This window comes from Hevea brasiliensis, chromosome 8 (assembly GCF_030052815.1).
Source record: "Hevea brasiliensis isolate MT/VB/25A 57/8 chromosome 8, ASM3005281v1, whole genome shotgun sequence".
Taxonomy (NCBI): domain Eukaryota; kingdom Viridiplantae; phylum Streptophyta; class Magnoliopsida; order Malpighiales; family Euphorbiaceae; genus Hevea; species Hevea brasiliensis.
The window spans coordinates 101,249,918-101,268,316 of record NC_079500.1 but is presented as its reverse complement, the minus strand read 5'-3'; the positions used below and the strand labels follow the sequence as shown (position 1 = coordinate 101,268,316).

The following is an 18,399-nucleotide window of genomic DNA, read 5'->3' as shown; positions in this document are numbered from 1 at the left end:
TTTTATTTTCCCTAGGATGAATAATTATCTTATTTATGGTCTCACTGCATGTCTAGGAGGTACAAAGTAAATTTTGAAGCAAAGAAGTACATATATGGTCTTAAAAAATATTGTTCCTTTTTTTTTTTTTTTACTTAGTTTACTTTTTTGCAAAATGTCTAATCCCTAGCTTACAAAATCTATCTCTGGACCAAATTTAGGGCAGAGTAACATTACATAATTAACAGGAAATAAAAAAAAAAGGGTAAAATTGAAAGAATATGACTAAACTGACATCTGCTAAAAAAAAAAAGCACTTGGAAAGAAATGAGGCATCTCAGAACTCCCACCTTCTTCTCAAACTTCTTCAACCTATAATCAGAAAGTGATAGCTTTAAATGTTGCTAAAAGACCATTCCATAGACAAATAAGAAAACAGTATGCAAGTGAAAAAAAAAAAAAAAAAAAGAACTAACTGGGGATATTGAATGACCTGAGGGAGTCTCATCAATTCAAGAACAGCCTTTTTTGGGGTCAGTTCATTATCTATGATCCGAGCAACTGCTGTCAGAACTGGCATCTTAACATTATATTTCTGGGCTAATGCAATCACAGCCCCTGCTGTTGATACACCTTCTGCTACCTACAGAAATTACCACCACACTACCTCATCAACTAGCAAAATTTTAACCATCAAGAGATAACAGTTACGCAAATAATTACAAGCACCTGATTCATTGAATTTAATATATCATCAAGCTGCTCCCCTGATCCAAGGCGCACTCCAACTGTTTTATTTCTTGAAAGATTAACAAAACATGTAAGCATAATGTCTCCTGTTCCCGACAGACCAGTAATTGTTGCAGGTTTGGCACCCATCTTCAGGAATCAAAGCAAAGGAAGACAAAAAAAAAAATGTAAAATCTTAGGGATGAGCACATGGTAGGTTCAGAGTTAAAAATATATATATATATATATATATATATATAATAGTAGAAACTTATCTATATAATCTATCTATATAAATAATAATAAGTATAGGTTGATGCCAAACTGCCATGTGGCTTTCTGTATTAGTGCCACTTGGCATAATAGGAGAGCCACATCAAAGTTTAATAACAAAATTCTCTCCTTTCTTTACTTTCTTAGGCCTTTTATCTCCTCATTAATTTAAAAAATTTATGCTGCAATTAATACTAGGAAAACTAAGAATTATAGTTATAAATTATATAAACCAAAACAACCTTTTCATTGTCCACAATAAATAAAATAATATATTTAATTCATTATAATAAAAAATTTATGACGATATTTACAATTTAATGAATACTAGGAAAACTATGAGTTATAGTCATAAATTATATAAACTAATATCACATATCAAAAATCAAACTAGTCACCTCCTAATATAAATAAAAAATACAATGTCCAACCAATATTTTCTCTCAAGCCTACCAGATGTTTTTTAGTAACCAAGGCATTAAAAATAAAAAATTTACACGACCTAGTACAATCTTCATCTTATAAGAATTTATTTACATACATTTTATTGGTATTTTATCTTTATTCTTTATTTTTATTTTTAATTTATAATAATTCTTCGTATTTATTTTTTTATATTTTCCTGGTTGCTTTTACAAAAATTTCTTAAAACATTTCAAATAATTTAAATACAAATATAAGAAACATCTTTGCTTAGTTATATAATATATTGATGATGAACACACCCGCGCAAGGCACAGGCAAAAGCCTAGTTATTCTATAAAGTTGATACTCGTGAAGATGCTGATTAACAAATTGACAGAGCTTATGCCACAAATGGGCTAGCTGATGCAAACATAGGCAGAATAAGAAATTCAGATCATGTTGTTGTTCTTTTTGTTAAGTTTTTAGAAAGAAAGATAATAAGAAGAAAAGAGGAAGGAAGTGAGAAAGAACACAAAGGGTATAACGACTACATTTTTCATTCGCATCACACACTTTACATAATACATAAGCATTTATAATGAAAGATAGAAGGTATAAAACCATATATTACTCCTAAAATCCTTTGACTTATGGACATAAATCATTCCTAAATTAAGGAGTAATCTTCTCCTTAAATTATCTCCTTAATAATCTCCTCAATATAGAGAAAATCTCATCAACTCTATCACTTTTTATAGCAAGAAAACAAATAAGACCAAGTATCACCTCGTAGTTAATGTGAAAGCCCTTCCATATTATCAAGGTGGTCCATAGGATTATGATTTATGAGCCTTTCACTTCTATTCCATGTGCATGACAGAATAACATTAAAACATATATGATCTCTTTTCCACGATAGACCATGGGAATCAGATTGTCATTGTAGTCTAATGCTAACAAGAGAGCACACCGTTATGCTACAGTATTAACCATATGCAATGCCAATTATTTATTATTTCTAAAATCTAGGCACTTGTACAAAACCTACAACTTCACAAAATGTCTTCCACAGCTAGAATTCACCTTTTTCTTCCTCAACCAATGGGATTGGAGCAACAGCAATTGACAACCATCATTAAGAGATAGCTTCTGTTTGCTCCATCCAGGTATTACCATCAAACTAGAAGTTAATAGAAATGTTAATGTTCCCAAAAGTGTCCTATAATAAAGAATGAATTACCCTTTGTCCAGCCAAAAAGGACAAAAACAGTAAAGTTAATATTTGCGCAATAAATGGATTATTAATGAGCAAGGAACAAAGATAACACCTTTGTAGCCAGCCATCGGATCTCAGAACAACCTTGTGCAACAAGAGCTGCCATCGAATTATTACCCAGATTCATTCCTTCCACAATCCCAGCTGCTATGGCAAGCACATTTTTTAGAGCACCTGCAATCTCCACCCCTGTAACATCACTGGAGTTTATCAGATGTTACAAACTGAGCATATTCACTTGTATGCATATATATTTCTCAACTTTCCATAACATAAACAGCTAAAACTTTGACTGGACCTAGAAGTGGGGTCTTGAGGAGACAGAAAAAGACAACTATCCTTGAAGATGGGACATACGTAAAATTAGGTAAGAAGAAATGGACTTGATACCAGAAAGACCAATTGAATGGAGGACTTGATACCAGAAAGACCAATTAAATGGAGTCAATATAGAATACGTAACACATAATTGGATTCTCTCAGAGGATATCAACTTTACTAGGAATTAATAGACATCTAACTATTTTATTTCATCAAATAAGGATCATGCATGTAATTCACTGATTCCAACTTCCAAGTTCTATTTAGTGTCTTATTTATCCAGCAGTTCAGTTCATTCAATAAATTCTTTACCATACGCCACAATTACCAAAGAGTGAAATAAATAATTGGAGTGGGCTTGGGGGTGGTGCATGTTTCCATGTGTGTGTCTCTATGCACATGCATGCATGGATAGGGAAGGTGTCACACAAAGGGCTTTTTTTTTTTTTCGATATATGGAAGTGAAACCAAATTATTTTCGTGGAATTCGTGAAAAACTTGTACCTTGAAGTGCTTATTCTTAAATGAGAAGAGGCTAGTAGCTGTTGAGTAGCATTTGCCAACTTTTTGTCCTTGGATGCCACCACCATTGCTGCAGAAGCAAAAGGCAATTAAAAAGTAAAAACATTTAATACCACAACTGAAAAACTAAGTTCATGTATAGTTTATCCAGTATGCATGAGTCACCTGTTGGTAACTTATTCATCAATTCCAGGGCAAAAGAAGGTCCAGATAATGCAACAAAAGGCTGGCGAGGATTCTTCAGTGCTTGAGGAATAATCTGAGACATCATCCTTAATGTATTGAGCTCCAAGCCTTTGCTAAGGGATATAAAAGGCAAGCCTGGATCAACAAATTCTGAAATGCCCTCAAGAAATGATGAGCTGAACTGCATTAAAATTTTAAATAATTACAATTTAGAATGATATAGGCATATAAGTTGCCATGTCTTATAATGTTTGAATGATCTTTATATGCAAGTTTTTCCAGTACAAAATTGACACGAGGAGAGCAAAGGGGAAGGAACCAAAGGACCTGAACAGGTACAGCGTGAAGGCAGTAGTCTGCACCAAGCAAAGCAGTTTTAGGATCAGTGGTGGCGATGACATTGTCTGGTAACTTGTGTTCTGGGAAGTATTTGCTGCGATTAAGGAAAATAGACAAATGTTACAGCTTACAAATAACAACTCTATATATATGCGTCTAAACCAAGACATTAATGGAGTAGTGATTGCATGTGCGTGGATAGCAAGTACCAATTACAGTGGTCGTCATTGATCGATTGACAGACTAAAGGATCACGTAGAAGCATGTGAACCTCCAAATGAGCCTTTCTATTAGCAACATGGGCAGCCATTGCCGTACCAAAGGATCCTCCTCCAAGCACCACCACCTACAAATATAAAACCCATCAACCAAAAGCTGATTATAACATAACAAGGTTCCAAATTTTGGACCTTTCCACCATTTATAATTCTGGGTTCGCACTAAAAATTCCAAATAATAGATAGAAGTTGGAAAAAAGAGAAAGGTAACCTTGTTTGTGTCTTGGAGGACGTCAGTCCCGTTCTTAGAGCGCCAAGAGCGGGACCAGCGGACCAGCTTCTCCCAGGCCAGTCGAACAACCTTCCGGCGATCCCTGGACCTGTCAGGAGCAATATTAAGTGAATTGGGGTCAGTGGTTTCCCCTTCCGGGATTTTGGGAGATGATGGAGGCGGAAGACTTGAAGCAGAGCAAGAAGTGACGGCGGTTAAACTGTTTCGGGAGGAGAAGAGTGGGTGGTTGCAGTTAAAGAATGGCGGTGCTTCAAATAGCGCTACCATCTTGGTTAAGATAAAATTTTGATTGACAAAACAGAAGACACAGCCTTCTATCTTCTATGCCAATCAATCTCTTGTGACAGTGTGCAGCAGCACAGATGCTGGAGAGACTTGATGTTTAATCGTTTTGGGCTCAATGGGTTTTTCTTATATGGGCCAGATCCAGTAGAATATGGAGCCCAATTGAAAGACAAAGAAAATATATGGTTGTTCCAACTTGGACATCGGCAGGGCCGGTTCAGGCCTTGAATCAGATGGAGTTTGATCTGATCAAATTTGGGATTGGCCTTAATTAATGGTTCATAGGTTTAAATTGAACATGGTCTCTTCAAGGAAAGCACCACCTTCTTTTGTTCTTGCTGTCTTCGTCTTCTTGTTGCGCATATTTTATATCTGCCTCTTGACCAGCGTTGGAGATTTGGGTATCACCAGGGCTGCGAGTTTCGATCTGAAACAAATGATAAAATTTATATTAATGCTAATTTGAGTCAAATATTAATAAATCTTACACTGAATTAAAGAAAGAAAAATGGACAAGTATCTCACTTAGCCCACGCAAGCCGCACGCTGCCAACGCGTATTCAGAGTTGCCGACTCTCTCCTCATCTCTGTCCAACTTGTAAACATCCCCGAACGATTAGTTTGCTTCCCCTTTGAGAAAGGGAAAAGCTTTCCATTGTCTCTATGCGAATATTCTCTGCCTCACAACATCAACTTGTCCATTTGATACCAAACCCAGTTACTATTATGTTCTTCTTACTTTGATTTCCAGTCTCACCTAATCAACCTCAAAGTTTTGAAGTACTTGAAACTTGTTCTATACTTCATTTATATGTTCTTGATTATGGTTCTTGAAAATCTTTAATTGCCATGATGTTTATCTGGGTCTTGAATGCTTTCAATTTCTTTTATTTAGGTGGTTGATTTGGGATGACAAAGGGCAAGGAAAGTCATGGTCTTTCCCAGCAAGAGCAAGGGAAGATCACCAGAACAAGAAGATATATGAATCCATGCATGCCATGTTTTCTGGTGTCCTCCATTTCTAAAAGGGTTAGTAGATGTTTGTTTGTATGTTGTTACCCCGTTGTGCAGTGCTTTGGTTGGGATGACCATAGACACCATCATCATCACCACAGGCATTTCCATTGATTCACCTTCAATTATCCCCATCACCAAGAAATTTAATTGCTTTGGTATGCCCAATTTCAATTTTATCTGCTTTCTAGTATTAATGCAATTACGTTCCAAGGGTAGGTTAATTATATATGCTTTAGTGGTTAGGAATTGCCTCTTTGATCTTTGTTGATTTGAAGACAGATTTATATATACATGTTCTCATTCTTCTCTTGCATTTTGCTTTAATTAATAGGACATAAATTAATTGAATTGAAAAACTCATGCTTTCCATATCCATTAATGGATTAAGGAAGCAAATAGGCAAGTGTCTGATTTAGGTTATATAAATAATTCTAAAAATATAAAAAGTAAAAAAAAAAATACTAACAATAGTTTCTTGATCATAATGCACAAGTCATTTAATTAAATTAAATTTCCATCTAAATAGTTAGTGCATAAGTCAGTGAGCTTTGAACAAAATCAAAATATGCTGTTTGCTTCAAGCTAAACCAAGTTGATCTAATAACAGAGGTAGGTTGAGAAAGACAGTCACAATCACAGTCACAGAATTGACAAAGTGTGTGGCCTCCTGTAATGGCACCCTTGTTTTAGTCTTCGTGGGTGTTGTTTCAAAAATCCTTTACAAAAAAATGTGTTTCAGCTTCTGCAGTTCATTAACTTAGACCTCAATTTCTTCACGTCAGATTGCTTGAGGGGCTTTAGCATGAACATCTGTGCTCCTTCCTCTAAGCACCTGCTTGAACATAGAGTCAAGCCTTTAAAAAAAATGAGAAAAATACTAAATTTCAAAAGTAAAAATGGCTTTATTGGCAAATATATTACTTGTTAATACGAGCTGGGATGTTCTCAGATGACATAATCACAACCGGAACCTCCTTCATGATTGATGATTCCTGCTTTCGGGTAACACATAAATATGAACGGATTGCAGGCTATAATACATAAGGGTAAGATCATAAAAATTTCAATTAATACTACCTTGATTTTCTTGAGTAGCTCGTAGCCTGTCATTCCTGGCATACAATAATCAGTGATGATCAAGTTCACCTTGGAACCCTGCAAAAACAAATATTAAGGATCACTGTTATATTTTCCTCAACTTTTAGGTGCAAGCTTATGGAAGTATGCTGCTTACTTTGGTATCTAAGTTGTTTCTTCCATCATCTCCCAAGCCTAAATACTCCAATGCTCTTAGCCCATTCTCTGCTGTGGTGACTGCAGCAAGTCAGACGAATTTGATACTGGTCATGCACCATTTCTAATCCATCTGTGTTTTGAAGACAGAGAAAGAGAGAATCAGTACCTTTGCAAGAAGAGTTCTTAAGCAATTTTTCGATGAGTTTTCGGTCTATCAGATTGTCATCCACTGCTAAAACATGCGGTTGATCTCCATAGTCTCCCATCACCTTTTCCATTGATGAACGAGACCCACAATTACCACCATCCATATATATTAAAAAAAAATGAAGAAGAAGGAGAAGAATAAGAAAAAGGCTGTACGTAACAGGAGGTTGCAATAAAGGTGCTTCCAGGCAGCTATTATATAGTACAAGACTACATAAAAACGCCTCTCTGACAAAGCCTACAATAAAAGAAAACCAACAAACAGACTCACAGGAGATGTATGAACGTAATATGAGTGCGAATTTATAGTGAGAAACCGCAAGAAAATGAAGATGGTGGGTGAGAAAATAAATTATTAAAAGAGGAATTTAGACATAAAGGAATGGAGACTATATTATCAAATTATTCACGGTGTGTATGCTCAGAGAAGAATATCCTCTCAAAGTAGATCACAGATATTTCGTGATCCTTCTTGGGTTTCTCTTGATTTGATTCAGTCCCATTCTTACAGCCATATCACGTCATTCTTTCTCTCTCTCTCTCTCTCTAAGCTCTGTTTCTCTGTATGTACAAATCTATAGAATCAGCATCTATATCCTTTCTACAAGATGCTCACTCTGCCCTGCACTTCATGGATTTTGGACCACTTAACATTTCTGTCAACTTTCAAACTGCTTTTATTTTCTTGGTTTGGGCCACAATCTGAAAAGAAAGATTAATCTCTTATTGTTAATCTTCTTCACGTTAATAAACAAGATCAACAAATGGGAAATTCTATAATAACTTATTTTTAATCCAGATTATCATTTTTCATTACAATCTTCTTGGTCTTGAAAAAGAACCCATAATGTCTGCCATAGATCACTCCAAGTATACCTGTGAAGCCAACCAACCTCAGTAGATATTATAGAAGTTTCATCGAGTGATTAATGATTAGGATTAAAAAATGTGATTGATATAGATCTGAAATAAGTATTGAAAAATGGAAAATTATTACATATATTCAGTGCATAATTTGATTTATACCTGATAAATTATAATTTTAGGTAAGACGTATCATATTTTTTAATAAGACCCGAAAATTTGAGATTATGTATAATGGTGATTTTATAGGATATGAAATGATTTTCTCATTGGCTTACCAGGGCAAGATCCATATAAAATCTTATACGCACAGCTGGACAGATAGGCATAATAATAATAATAATAATTGAATTTTAAAAAAGAGGATGGACATTATTTTTCCCTTTTCTTTTTTTTCCAGAATAGAATCTGCGATGGTTTGATCATTGAAAGTAGTACGGATTGCAGAGAAGCTTTGAGGATCATTTACCAATTGTTAAATAGGTACTATTATGAAACAAAATCCACTGGGATTCTTTCTTTGATACTCTTACAGCATCAAATAAAACATAATAGCAGCAATCACATCTCCTCCTCATGGGTGAGCAATCAACAAGATTTATTTAACAAACATTGAGAATTCCACAGGATGGACATCTGTATATTTCATCCATTCCTTAATTCTTTTTCTAGATGCCTAAGCCCTCAGTGCACTGATTTAAGACCCATAACATCCATCAATAAGTGAAGCTAAATTTAGCTACTGATGGCCTTTGCACGCTTGCCCATTCACACTGTAAATGGCTTTGTCCTGTGTATTTAAAAGAAAAATACAAAGAAACGATGGAAGCACAAAGGACAGACCCATAAGAGTTGTGATTGAAAATGAGATGCCAATTAGTTGTCACAAATATATGAGCACAAGAGTTATGCAACTTCATTTGTTTGGAATGACGGCTGTGGGGAATCATCTTTCACTTGTTTCAATTCAAAGATTTGTACTAGTCCTTGCATATTTGAGGTACAAGATACTTGATATTGATTCAGGGAATTGGATTTTCTAAGGCAAGACTGATTGTAGTGCTAAAAAAGAAAGCTCTCGTGGGTGAGCATCCAACAAGATCTATTTAACAAGCATAAAGAATTGCACAGGATGGGCAACGCTGTCCATTTCTACATTCATCCATTCCTTAATTCTCAGACAATTTGCATAACAGATTTGCATGTGGCTTTGTCCTGTCATTGATCTGAACAAGGCAAATTTGGGAGAGCTGCAAGAATATAAGCTATTTTATAAAATATGTTCCAATCCCATGCATCCACAACACGAGCATGGACAAGATGCAATTTTTTAGAGCAGCCACAGTAGCATAAACATAAGAGACTGGCATACAAGGATTGCTGTGATTAAAGTGAGCTGAAAAATAAAAAAATAACAATAATAAAAAAAGAGCAAGCAGAAGAGGTTTCCAACTTGGCTCAATACACCCATTGCAAGACACCTCAAAATTTCTATTGATATTTGATATAAAAATATTGGTAATGTGATTAAGAACATACCTTGCTGAATTTTGTTTAACGTTAGATCCCAAATGAATGAGACAGTTTGAAACCATTTCATGTTACTACATGATTCAAAACCAATGGCTGTTTTAACATGTATTTTCTTGTACCAGACAACAAATAGAGCTTAAAGCTAAAACTCAGATAGGAACAAGTAAACAGTAAGCTCATTGTGGTCCAATTGATCATCGTTGTCATTTGATGCTTGCCTTTGGAATGGATGATGTGCATGGCCCACCCGATGTCATAAATGGTATGCCCTTAAATGTGGCCACACCCTTGTCATCAGTGAAAAGATTCTGCACCCATGAAATGCTCATGATCAAAAACCATACCCAAAGCATTCATATAAAAACTAAAGGAAAAGGCAATAATGACACAAGCAATGACCACAGCATTTATGTTGCAGTATAAGAAACCAGTTCACCTACCCATCAGTACTTTCAATAGCCTCTTTTAAGATAACAAGCGCTAAAGACAAAAAAATGTAATGATTCACAAACCATAAAAGCAAGACAAACTATAACTCATAACTTCCTGCTGATACCTTCAAAATTTGTCATATCTACCATGAAGTAGGAAGGAAATATGACTCCTTAAATTTTAACAGTTGGCATGCTCATTGAATCACATCATCTAATTAATTGATAGTTACCTGCAGTGGGCCACAGAACCAGAAAGAAAACCACATTGTCCAACTAACGACCAATTCATTCACCCATACTTTTTCTGAGGTCTATGGAACATAATCCTAGTTAATGAGAAGATAATTTTGAAGTTTGATAGATGAGGTGCAGGATAAGATGAATATGCACACTATAAAATGAACCAGGAGCTCAAAAAAAATAAAAAAATAAAAATAAAAATAAAAAACAACTGAAAGTTTGAACCACATACCAGTGTTATTTTCTCCAACTGCTTCTTTTTTGGATTTAGGATATCTTCTGGCTTACCATCAATCCTGAATGAAAACATCAAAATAGTTTCAGCAGAAAACCACACAATTTTGAGGAATATAGAAGGAAGAAATTACACAACAATGCTGTCTGACTATATAAATTGTCCGGCCATACTCATGCATGAGAATCATTTGTATATGGCAGTAGGCATCCTGCAGCTGTCTATTCCTAGTTTTCTAGTCTTATAATGGCACAAGAGCCACTTTACCCAACAAAAAAAAAAGTGCTATTTGATTGTTCAAAGTCGAATGATTTTCATGCTCAATGACAAGTACAACATCGCCCCCCCCCCAAAAAAAAAAAAAAAAAAAAAAAAAAAAAAAAGAGGAAACAGACGTTGGCTATAGCTATAACAGGATAATTTAATGTTCACACACGGTCTAGGGCAGAATCATCAGATTGAATGCCAGATACTCCAAGAAGTTGGCAAGCACACCGACCAGCAATATTGCTTGCAAGAGAAATTGATACTAGCATATCACAGGGAAGACAAAAATATGCATGCACTATCAAAAGTGGCAGCCACTAGCAAGTACTCAACTGGCTATTAGCTATTCAAAAGTGCGCTTTACACTTTCTCCTCCAGAAATATTTCAGGAATTAAATTATTATTTTAGCTTTAAGCAACTTCTGCATGCTTACCCTGAAAATGATACGCGTTCTCCAATTTTGGCACCTTCTGGAGGGAGCAAAGGCTCTACAACAGTGTGATCCTCATTAGAAGCACACAGGACCTGAAAAATTAGGAAGCAAAGACATGCACACAAGCATCAACTTCATTCCTTGGGATTCTTATGTCAACTAAGTTAATGTGGTACAAATAAATTAACCCATCATTACAACCTAGAATATCTGAGATCTTTGGCAACAAGAAAGAGGAAATGACAAGCCATATACATGGGCACTGCCAATATTTCATGAAAGGGAATCAATTAGCATCACTGTCACGTGGTTATAATCAGATCAATGACAAATAACTAAAATTTATTAATGCATATTATCCTAGAGAAGAAGAACAACATCAATCATATGACCAAGTTCATAATAATTATTCCACATAAGAAGAACAAAAATTTCACCACGACACTATTACAGGAGTAGAATAATCCTACTAGCAAGACACCAATCATATCCTTGCTTGTTTTATTCTGCAGTTGCAAAGTTTATAGAGAACAGCAAAACAAATACTGAAAACAAAAGCACTATTACATCATAAGCTTTTGCTGAATATAGAGAGCATCATTACTTGATTCATACAACAATGAAAATGTATAGAAAACTTACAAGTCCTTCTGACATCACGTCACGTAGCTTTCCAGGTTTTACATTAGTTATCAGCACAACGTGACGATTCTTTATAGAAAATGCAAACACCAAATGGAGAATTAGCAACTGGGCTTTGGCACTTCAATAAATCCCAAACAATTAAACAAAAATAGTTCGCAGGAGACTATATAAGAAATCATACCGTCAACTCATCTGGACTGCAAAACTTTGCCAAACCACTGACCACCTGCCTCAATTTTGCATCCCCAACATCTATCTCCTCAACCAATAAACTGAATTAATAATCAAAATTAAAAATGTCACAAATACTTTTCTATCAGAAATGTCATGCTGCATAAATTAAGATACTTCAAACTTAAAGGTACCATAACCAGGTTACAAGCAGTTGAACAGCTTTTCTAATGAATATAATGAACAATTCGAGGAGAAGAATGAGTTGTCAGCTTACCTATCGGCAGATGGATGTTTCCATGCTTTGCGAATAAGTCCAACCTGTATGTTCAGCAAACTAACACTTACTTCTTTATCTTTCTCAGCAGGTTCTGTTTCAGCTGGTTTCTTTTTCTCTGGCATAGATTCCTTATTTTCTGTAACCTTTTTCTTTAAGGTAACAAACAAAACCATAGAATTGTTAATGCACAAGAAGAGTACCAAGATCAAAAGATAAAAGTAATTAGAATAATAAAATAACCAGCGTCACTCATCTAAAATTTCACAGCTTCACCATAAAATTGCAAGCGCACAAAAACTCGAACACACAATGTGTTTAACTAATACAAATTTATATATATATATATATATAAGAAAAAAAAGAGTTAACTTGAGGATTTCTGTTGATAGTCAACAAGTACTCATCAGAAACTAAAACATACTACAGTTGTCTTCACTAGATGTTAAGTTTTATCAAACATGGCATGCAGCAAGTAATATGAGTTCAATGTGATCAAATGCTTAAGTGGCATTTCAGTTCCTACACCTATAAAAGCTTCAAATAGATCATTTGCCTACGACCATAGATGCATAGACAGCCAATGATTCTCTAATAGACTATGATTTTAAATATCAACTTCTGAATTCTATAATTATTATCAACATATTACTGAACCTCTTGGTATTCTTTGCAATGACAAACTTGGATGAATACGATTTCTATTATTACCAAACTGAAAAAGAAAGATCATATAATATTGGCATTATACATTGAAAAAACCAGAAAATGGGAACAGAAAAATAAAGCTAGAAAAAAGACTTACCCCAGCATCATTTTTCTTTATATTCTTTTCCGCTTCTGATTTTTCTGTGTTCTTTGTGCTTTGCAGTGTCTTTTTTGCATTTGAATCCACTTCAACCTTAGCCATACCCCTTTTACCCTGCAACTAAATAAATAAAGAATAATAAGAACTCAACCAAAAGAATGTTCCAAAAGCATTTAATAAATTTGCATACAAGACAGGGAAAAAGAATAGCGGTTGTCTCAACCAAACACGGCACACAGCAGCAAAAAAGAGCTATAATAACAGAGGTAAAATGCTTTCTTCCATTCAAACGAAAAAAAAAATTTACTAGTATAAGCAGGACTATTTCCATTCCCATGATACAGGATCAAATAAAATAAGATCAATTATCACTCTTCTCCTTAAACTTAGGTTTCATTTTATGATAAGTACAGCATCATATCACTCAGTGGAACCAACATATCCCAATTACTCTTCAACACTCAAACCCTTCTTGCCTCAAATTACTGAGTCAGTAAGGTAAAATGAAACAGCTGAACGCAATATAATAATATCAAGATAGCTCACCAGAGGCTCAAATGCAGGCTTTTCAAGCAATATCTTTTCAAATAGGTCCACAAACTCCTCCTTGTGCTGTACTAATGAAAGAAACAAGTAAACTAAAATATCTTATTAAAAAAAAAAAAAAAAAAAAAGAAACTGGGCCATATTTTTGGATAGTTGTCTCAGGAGTCAAGCTGCTAACTGCGAATATGCAGATTCAGGTTATAAAAAAAGATTAAAAAATTCAGGACAAAACAATTCCACAGATAAACATTCACTGTTCATTCTTATCTATTTAAATCAGAGATGAGGGCACAAATTTTGAAAACTGCTCAGAGATGCACCAAGATTTGTCAATTGAACAAAAACTCAGCCAATTGTAACTGAGACAACATAAACTGCTCCTACATGGTAGACTTATTTATATTGTGGCAACTCTAAACCCAAACTTCAAACAAGTAAAAGCATATATTACTCAAACAAATATAATGCATAAAGCTGCCAAACATATCAGATTGTTGTGCACGGAACCAACAGCCAAAGAAGAGACATAATCAAGTCAGACTCACAGCCAAAGTCTTGATAGCTACATTGCAAAAATCATCTTTTAGCAAGGAGTTCATATGTCAGCATTTGATGATAACACAGGGTAACTAGGAAGATTTCATTCCATAGAAAGTTACCATAAAACTCTTAACAAAATTTGATAACATAAATAATAATAAGTTAAGGATGGGGCCTAACCTGAATGTAATCCATCCATCTCATCACATGTGTCAACTTTTCTCTCTCTAAATGTGAAAGGCCAATCTGGGAAAAGGTTAGATTCAGAATAATTTCAAACATGTATCTAACCATCTATAATATCAAGATGAAAAATTCTGCATTCAGAAAACCGCCCGGGGGGGGGGGGGGGTTGGGATTGGGGTTGGTCGGGGTTTGTGGGGTGGAAGGGTTACAATTTTTTTATAAAAAAAATTGTAACCCTCTGAATTCCAAATTGATTTGTTTACCAAAAGTTGAAAAATACCAACCCCTTACCAAATTTCAGCTTGAACAAAAATATATATATTAAAAAGCAGGGGCAAAATACAGGTATACATAGAGCATACCACTGAAGAATGTATTACTGAAAACACAATGACATCAGCCTCAGAAGGAGTAGTTCCATTGCCCAATAGTACAGAGTTCTGAGCCAAGTCTTGATTGAATCCACAGAGAGCATCAAAGCACGCCTGAGAGTCTACAGGAAAACTCTCTGCAAACACTATCCACTTCATCACCTATAAAAAAAAGGTTCAGGCTGAAGTTATAGCAAGATAGTGTCTCAGTCATAGGCAAACCAGTGCAACCTTACCTCGTTATTTTCTTTCTGTGGAGAACATTTTCCCGATGACTTCAAAATGTTTGTGTACAAACTCGTAATACTATCCTTGCCACTGACACTCAAAGAAGCCCCCTGCAGAAATTAATTTCAAACTTAGCCACAAAATCGTAAAAGCCAATGTATCACAGTAAAAGTCAGGTCAGAATGAAATTCAGAAATTCCACAACTTGGTGCCAAAAGATCCATTCGTAATTCCATCCAAATAGGCAAGTCCAATGGCCTTTCTTTCATGAATAGCAGATGAAAGATAACAAGATAATATCAGTGAGGATGCGTAAGGGAAAGAAAAGAGAGAGGAAGAAAAAAGCTTTCAATTTAAGAGATGAATCAGTAAGAATAGCATTATTATCTAGAAGAAGGAAAGTACATGAATCATTTTATTGAGATGAAAAATCTGATAGATGCAACCTTTGTATGAACACACTAATTAACTTGCAAATATTAAATATTCATTGCAATATATATAAACTTATCAAATTGAACTACAGCTGATACAATTTCCACACACAAATTTTCAACAGCCACAAAAATAGGCAAAAACAAACATAGTAAAATGCACAAGAAGAGCCTCCAACGATGTTGTCAAACTGAAGAGGTTTTGAAGATAAATTAATAAGCTCCAACATATTAATTTCCCAAGCAAAGGGACTGCAATTTAAAATGAACCCAACAAATTTAGCGTACTAAAGAATCATAAAGCTGGTGGTAATCAGTAATCAATACTTATCCACTCGAGAATCATAATTGAAGAACACCCAGCTAAAGACTCAATAAGAATAAAAGAATGTAGAGGTAATTCAAATTTGAATTGTATTTTAAGGCTTACAGGATCTAAAGATAGGTGCTTGATGAGAGCTGATGCTATTAATTGCTTTCTTTTGAGAGTGATGCTTTCATCAGTAGATGCCATGCCCAATCCTCAGTGTTTTCTTCTGCGTCAGACTTCCAATTTGTTTCACTTCTTCTTGTTTTAAACTTGGGGTTTCACTCACAGTCGCAGGTTACAGGAAGAATGCCTTGATAGGGTTTTCAGCGCACGTTGGGTGAGTGGGAAACTTGTGAGTTTTCATCGTTAGGCACAAGAAATAGGCCCATTGGAGCCCAACCTCGCAAGCAGAGGCTTTCGTCAATTCAACCCACAAAAGCCCTGCCACTGTGCCTAACCAATGAGCTTTTGCAAAAAAATACTTTATCTCTACTTTTGGAAATCGATTAAAGCTTCCTCAAAGTCTAAATTTTATGGCTTGGCCTTGCAAAATCATCCAAATTCCATGACATTCCTGATGATTTTAAAATTGTGGTTAAGGATGATTAGGATTTTGATTTGGATGGAGGGGATACAAGGAAGTTTGATTTGTTGAAAGAAGGGAGCTTTGGTGTTTGGAGGCCGAGAAATATCGAGTCATTAATAGAGTTATGAAATCTCGGGTTTGAATTAATTGATGTCTACAAGTTTTCAAGAACCCAAAAGTTCTCCCACAACAGAAACAAAATCTCATGAACCCAAAAGCTTCACTTTCTTAATGATTAAATCAAAAGCACCTTGTACCCAGAAACTAAAATCTCTCATCCTCTTGAATCCCCTTAATTTTTCTCAGAATCACAGAGTGCTTAGTAATTATGGAACCCAAAATTCTATTAATTGAGACAACAATTATTTCATTAATTTGGCAGATATAAAATCTAAACCTTTCAATTTAATCAGCTCAATTGAACCCAAGAATAAAAATAAAAGAACCAGAACCAGTTCCATAATTTTTTTTCTGCATTATTCGTTAAACTTGGAAATGGACGTTTCTTCATCTCTTGCTATTGCTCATCTCAATGATATTTGGGATCCCCTTCTTAAGCAACCAAAAACAAACCTGTTATTTATAAACTCTAACTTGATAAACAATATGAAATAATAACAATCAAAGAAACAAAAAAAAAAATTAAGATGTTGAAGAATTCAAAAGAACCTGAATAAAAGAGATGATAAGCCTAGGGTCTTCGAATCTTCATGGTTGGTCATTTAATTAGTGACAATAAAGCAGATCGAGAGAATGAGTCATTTTTCATGGTGCGAGATAGTTGAAACTTGAAAGTGCCTGATTCTGGTTGCATGTGATAAAATGTTAGCTAAGGCTACGTCCAAGAGGCTAAGAGACCCATTATCATGGCTGCTTCGTTGAAGGTGGGTAGGGCAATGGATAGTGGAGAAGTTAGAATAGGAAGGGAATTTGAGAGAGAAGAAGGTGGTGGGAAGGAAGGTAGCCATTATCGTTAAGCAAGTGTAAAACATAGACAATGCGGGAAGAGAGACAGTGGGTGAAACATTTTCCATTTGATGTTCATTTGCTGATTTCACTTCCTGTTGCTCAACCCAGTCACCAACCCAACCTTGATTCCATCCTACTGCCGTTTCCTTGTCATTAGCCGAGTGGCACGCCGGTAGCTCCATTTCTAGTTCCTGACATGGAACTCCACCATCATGCTGTTCATTTTTCCCAATCTTACAGCAGACCCATGCTCCTCCAGCAATCTGAAATGTAAAAAACAATAAGTAGGCACCATAGGTGAGGGATAATAATGGGTGGCAAACTGCTTATAAAATCCACTATCTGATTTCTTTGATCCGATGGGAATCGTACATTTCCCAATCCCAGATTTTATTACTATAGATGGACTTCCTTCAATATTTGCCATGATTTTGATCGAGAAAAAAAAAGGCAATAAGATCAATCAAAGGCCAACCTAGAGAAGAGTAGATAAAATTGCCTCAATGTCTCATAAAAAAAAAATATTGAGAAGGTGTTAATCATGTTTTCCTACAAAGTCATCTCCAATTCTAAAAGGGATTAGCAAAAGTCTAATTGGAACTGAACCTTTTTGGCTTGGTGTTTAAGTACTTGTATCTCTGGGATAGTAATGTCAATATCTATGCTTGTGTCATTCACTTTCAGAGGATCCTCTCCATCATTCTGGACAAGAAGAAACAAATCCTTGGTAGCTACATGTAAAAAAAGAGCAATTCAGTGTTAGCCATTAAGAATTCAAGAACACAAGATAACAAAACCAAATCCAAATATCCATTATCACGTTGTGAAAATCAAAGGCTACCTTTGTTCATGGGAAATTTGATCAACACACAGCGTGAAGTACAAATTACAGATCAAAGTCTACGAAGAGAAAGAGTCACCCTGAAAGAATGTTTAATCACCAACTACAGAGAAAGATTTGAGATAAGCAATTTGAGTTGAGAGTAAATGGGGTCTATATTCAAATTTCAAGGGAAAAAGAGAATAAAGCTATCAC

At 35.2% G+C, this 18,399-nt stretch overlaps 3 protein-coding genes and 1 long non-coding RNA gene across 5 annotated transcripts; 1 reads left to right on the top strand and 3 right to left on the bottom strand.

The window, feature by feature from the left end:
* Window positions 1–93: 93 nt before the first annotated feature.
* LOC110668050 (glycerol-3-phosphate dehydrogenase [NAD(+)] 2, chloroplastic) lies at window positions 94–5,058 on the bottom strand. The gene is made up of 9 exons (XM_021829074.2): window positions 4,520–5,058; window positions 4,240–4,376; window positions 4,019–4,124; window positions 3,671–3,872; window positions 3,488–3,575; window positions 2,715–2,862; window positions 709–858; window positions 473–622; window positions 94–351 (listed from the first exon to the last, which is right to left on the bottom strand). The coding sequence occupies exons 1-9, from the start codon at window positions 4,805–4,807 to the stop codon at window positions 337–339; spliced, it is 1,284 nt and encodes a 427-aa protein (XP_021684766.2). The 5' UTR covers window positions 4,808–5,058; the 3' UTR covers window positions 94–336.
* Window positions 5,059–5,459: 401 nt separating this feature from the next.
* Window positions 5,460–6,155, top strand: LOC110668052 (uncharacterized). The gene is made up of 2 exons (XR_002497436.2): window positions 5,460–5,605; window positions 5,721–6,155. It is a non-coding gene; the product is annotated as an uncharacterized LOC110668052 (long non-coding RNA).
* A 169-nt stretch (window positions 6,156–6,324) lies between these two features.
* LOC110668051 (two-component response regulator ARR17) lies at window positions 6,325–9,494 on the bottom strand. The gene is made up of 5 exons (XM_021829076.2): window positions 7,245–9,494; window positions 7,077–7,156; window positions 6,920–6,997; window positions 6,764–6,834; window positions 6,325–6,674 (listed from the first exon to the last, which is right to left on the bottom strand). The coding sequence occupies exons 1-5, from the start codon at window positions 7,387–7,389 to the stop codon at window positions 6,578–6,580; spliced, it is 471 nt and encodes a 156-aa protein (XP_021684768.1). The 5' UTR covers window positions 7,390–9,494; the 3' UTR covers window positions 6,325–6,577.
* Window positions 9,495–9,619: 125 nt separating this feature from the next.
* On the bottom strand, window positions 9,620–16,767 carry LOC110668053 (uncharacterized). Of its 2 annotated transcripts, none has more exons than XM_021829079.2 (12): window positions 15,929–16,767; window positions 15,073–15,174; window positions 14,828–14,998; window positions 14,460–14,525; window positions 13,740–13,805; window positions 13,191–13,307; window positions 12,386–12,537; window positions 12,119–12,209; window positions 11,935–12,003; window positions 11,293–11,384; window positions 10,589–10,652; window positions 9,620–9,990 (listed from the first exon to the last, which is right to left on the bottom strand). In XM_021829079.2, exons 1-12 carry the CDS (start codon window positions 16,010–16,012, stop codon window positions 9,886–9,888), a joined length of 1,179 nt encoding a protein of 392 aa, XP_021684771.2. In that variant the 5' UTR covers window positions 16,013–16,767; the 3' UTR covers window positions 9,620–9,885. The 2 variants fall into 2 exon arrangements, with proteins under 2 accessions (XP_021684771.2, XP_021684770.2); XM_021829078.2 differs by having other exon boundaries at window positions 13,191–13,313; window positions 15,929–16,749.
* Between the last annotated feature and the right edge of the window lie 1,632 nt (window positions 16,768–18,399).

Coding starts and splice junctions, on each gene's coding strand:
- LOC110668050 (XM_021829074.2), bottom strand. CDS start 4,807: ATGGTAGCGCTATTTGAAGCACCGCCATTCTTTAACTGCAACCACCCA. Junction 2,863..3,487: donor TTAAGAATAAGCACTTCAAG/GTACAAGTTTTT, acceptor GATAAACTCCAG/TGATGTTACAGGGGTGGAGA. Junction 623..708: donor TATTAAATTCAATGAATCAG/GTGCTTGTAATT, acceptor TAATTTCTGTAG/GTAGCAGAAGGTGTATCAAC.
- LOC110668051 (XM_021829076.2), bottom strand. CDS start 7,389: ATGGATGGTGGTAATTGTGGGTCTCGTTCATCAATGGAAAAGGTGATG. Junction 6,998..7,076: donor GAAACAACTTAGATACCAAA/GTAAGCAGCATA, acceptor TTGTTTTTGCAG/GGTTCCAAGGTGAACTTGAT. Junction 6,835..6,919: donor AGCTACTCAAGAAAATCAAG/GTAGTATTAATT, acceptor ACCCGAAAGCAG/GAATCATCAATCATGAAGGA.
- LOC110668053 (XM_021829078.2), bottom strand. CDS start 16,012: ATGGCATCTACTGATGAAAGCATCACTCTCAAAAGAAAGCAATTAATA. Junction 12,538..13,190: donor TAAAGAAAAATGATGCTGGG/GTAAGTCTTTTT, acceptor GTTACCTTAAAG/AAAAAGGTTACAGAAAATAA. Junction 10,653..11,292: donor GAACGCGTATCATTTTCAGG/GTAAGCATGCAG, acceptor GTTTTCATTCAG/GATTGATGGTAAGCCAGAAG.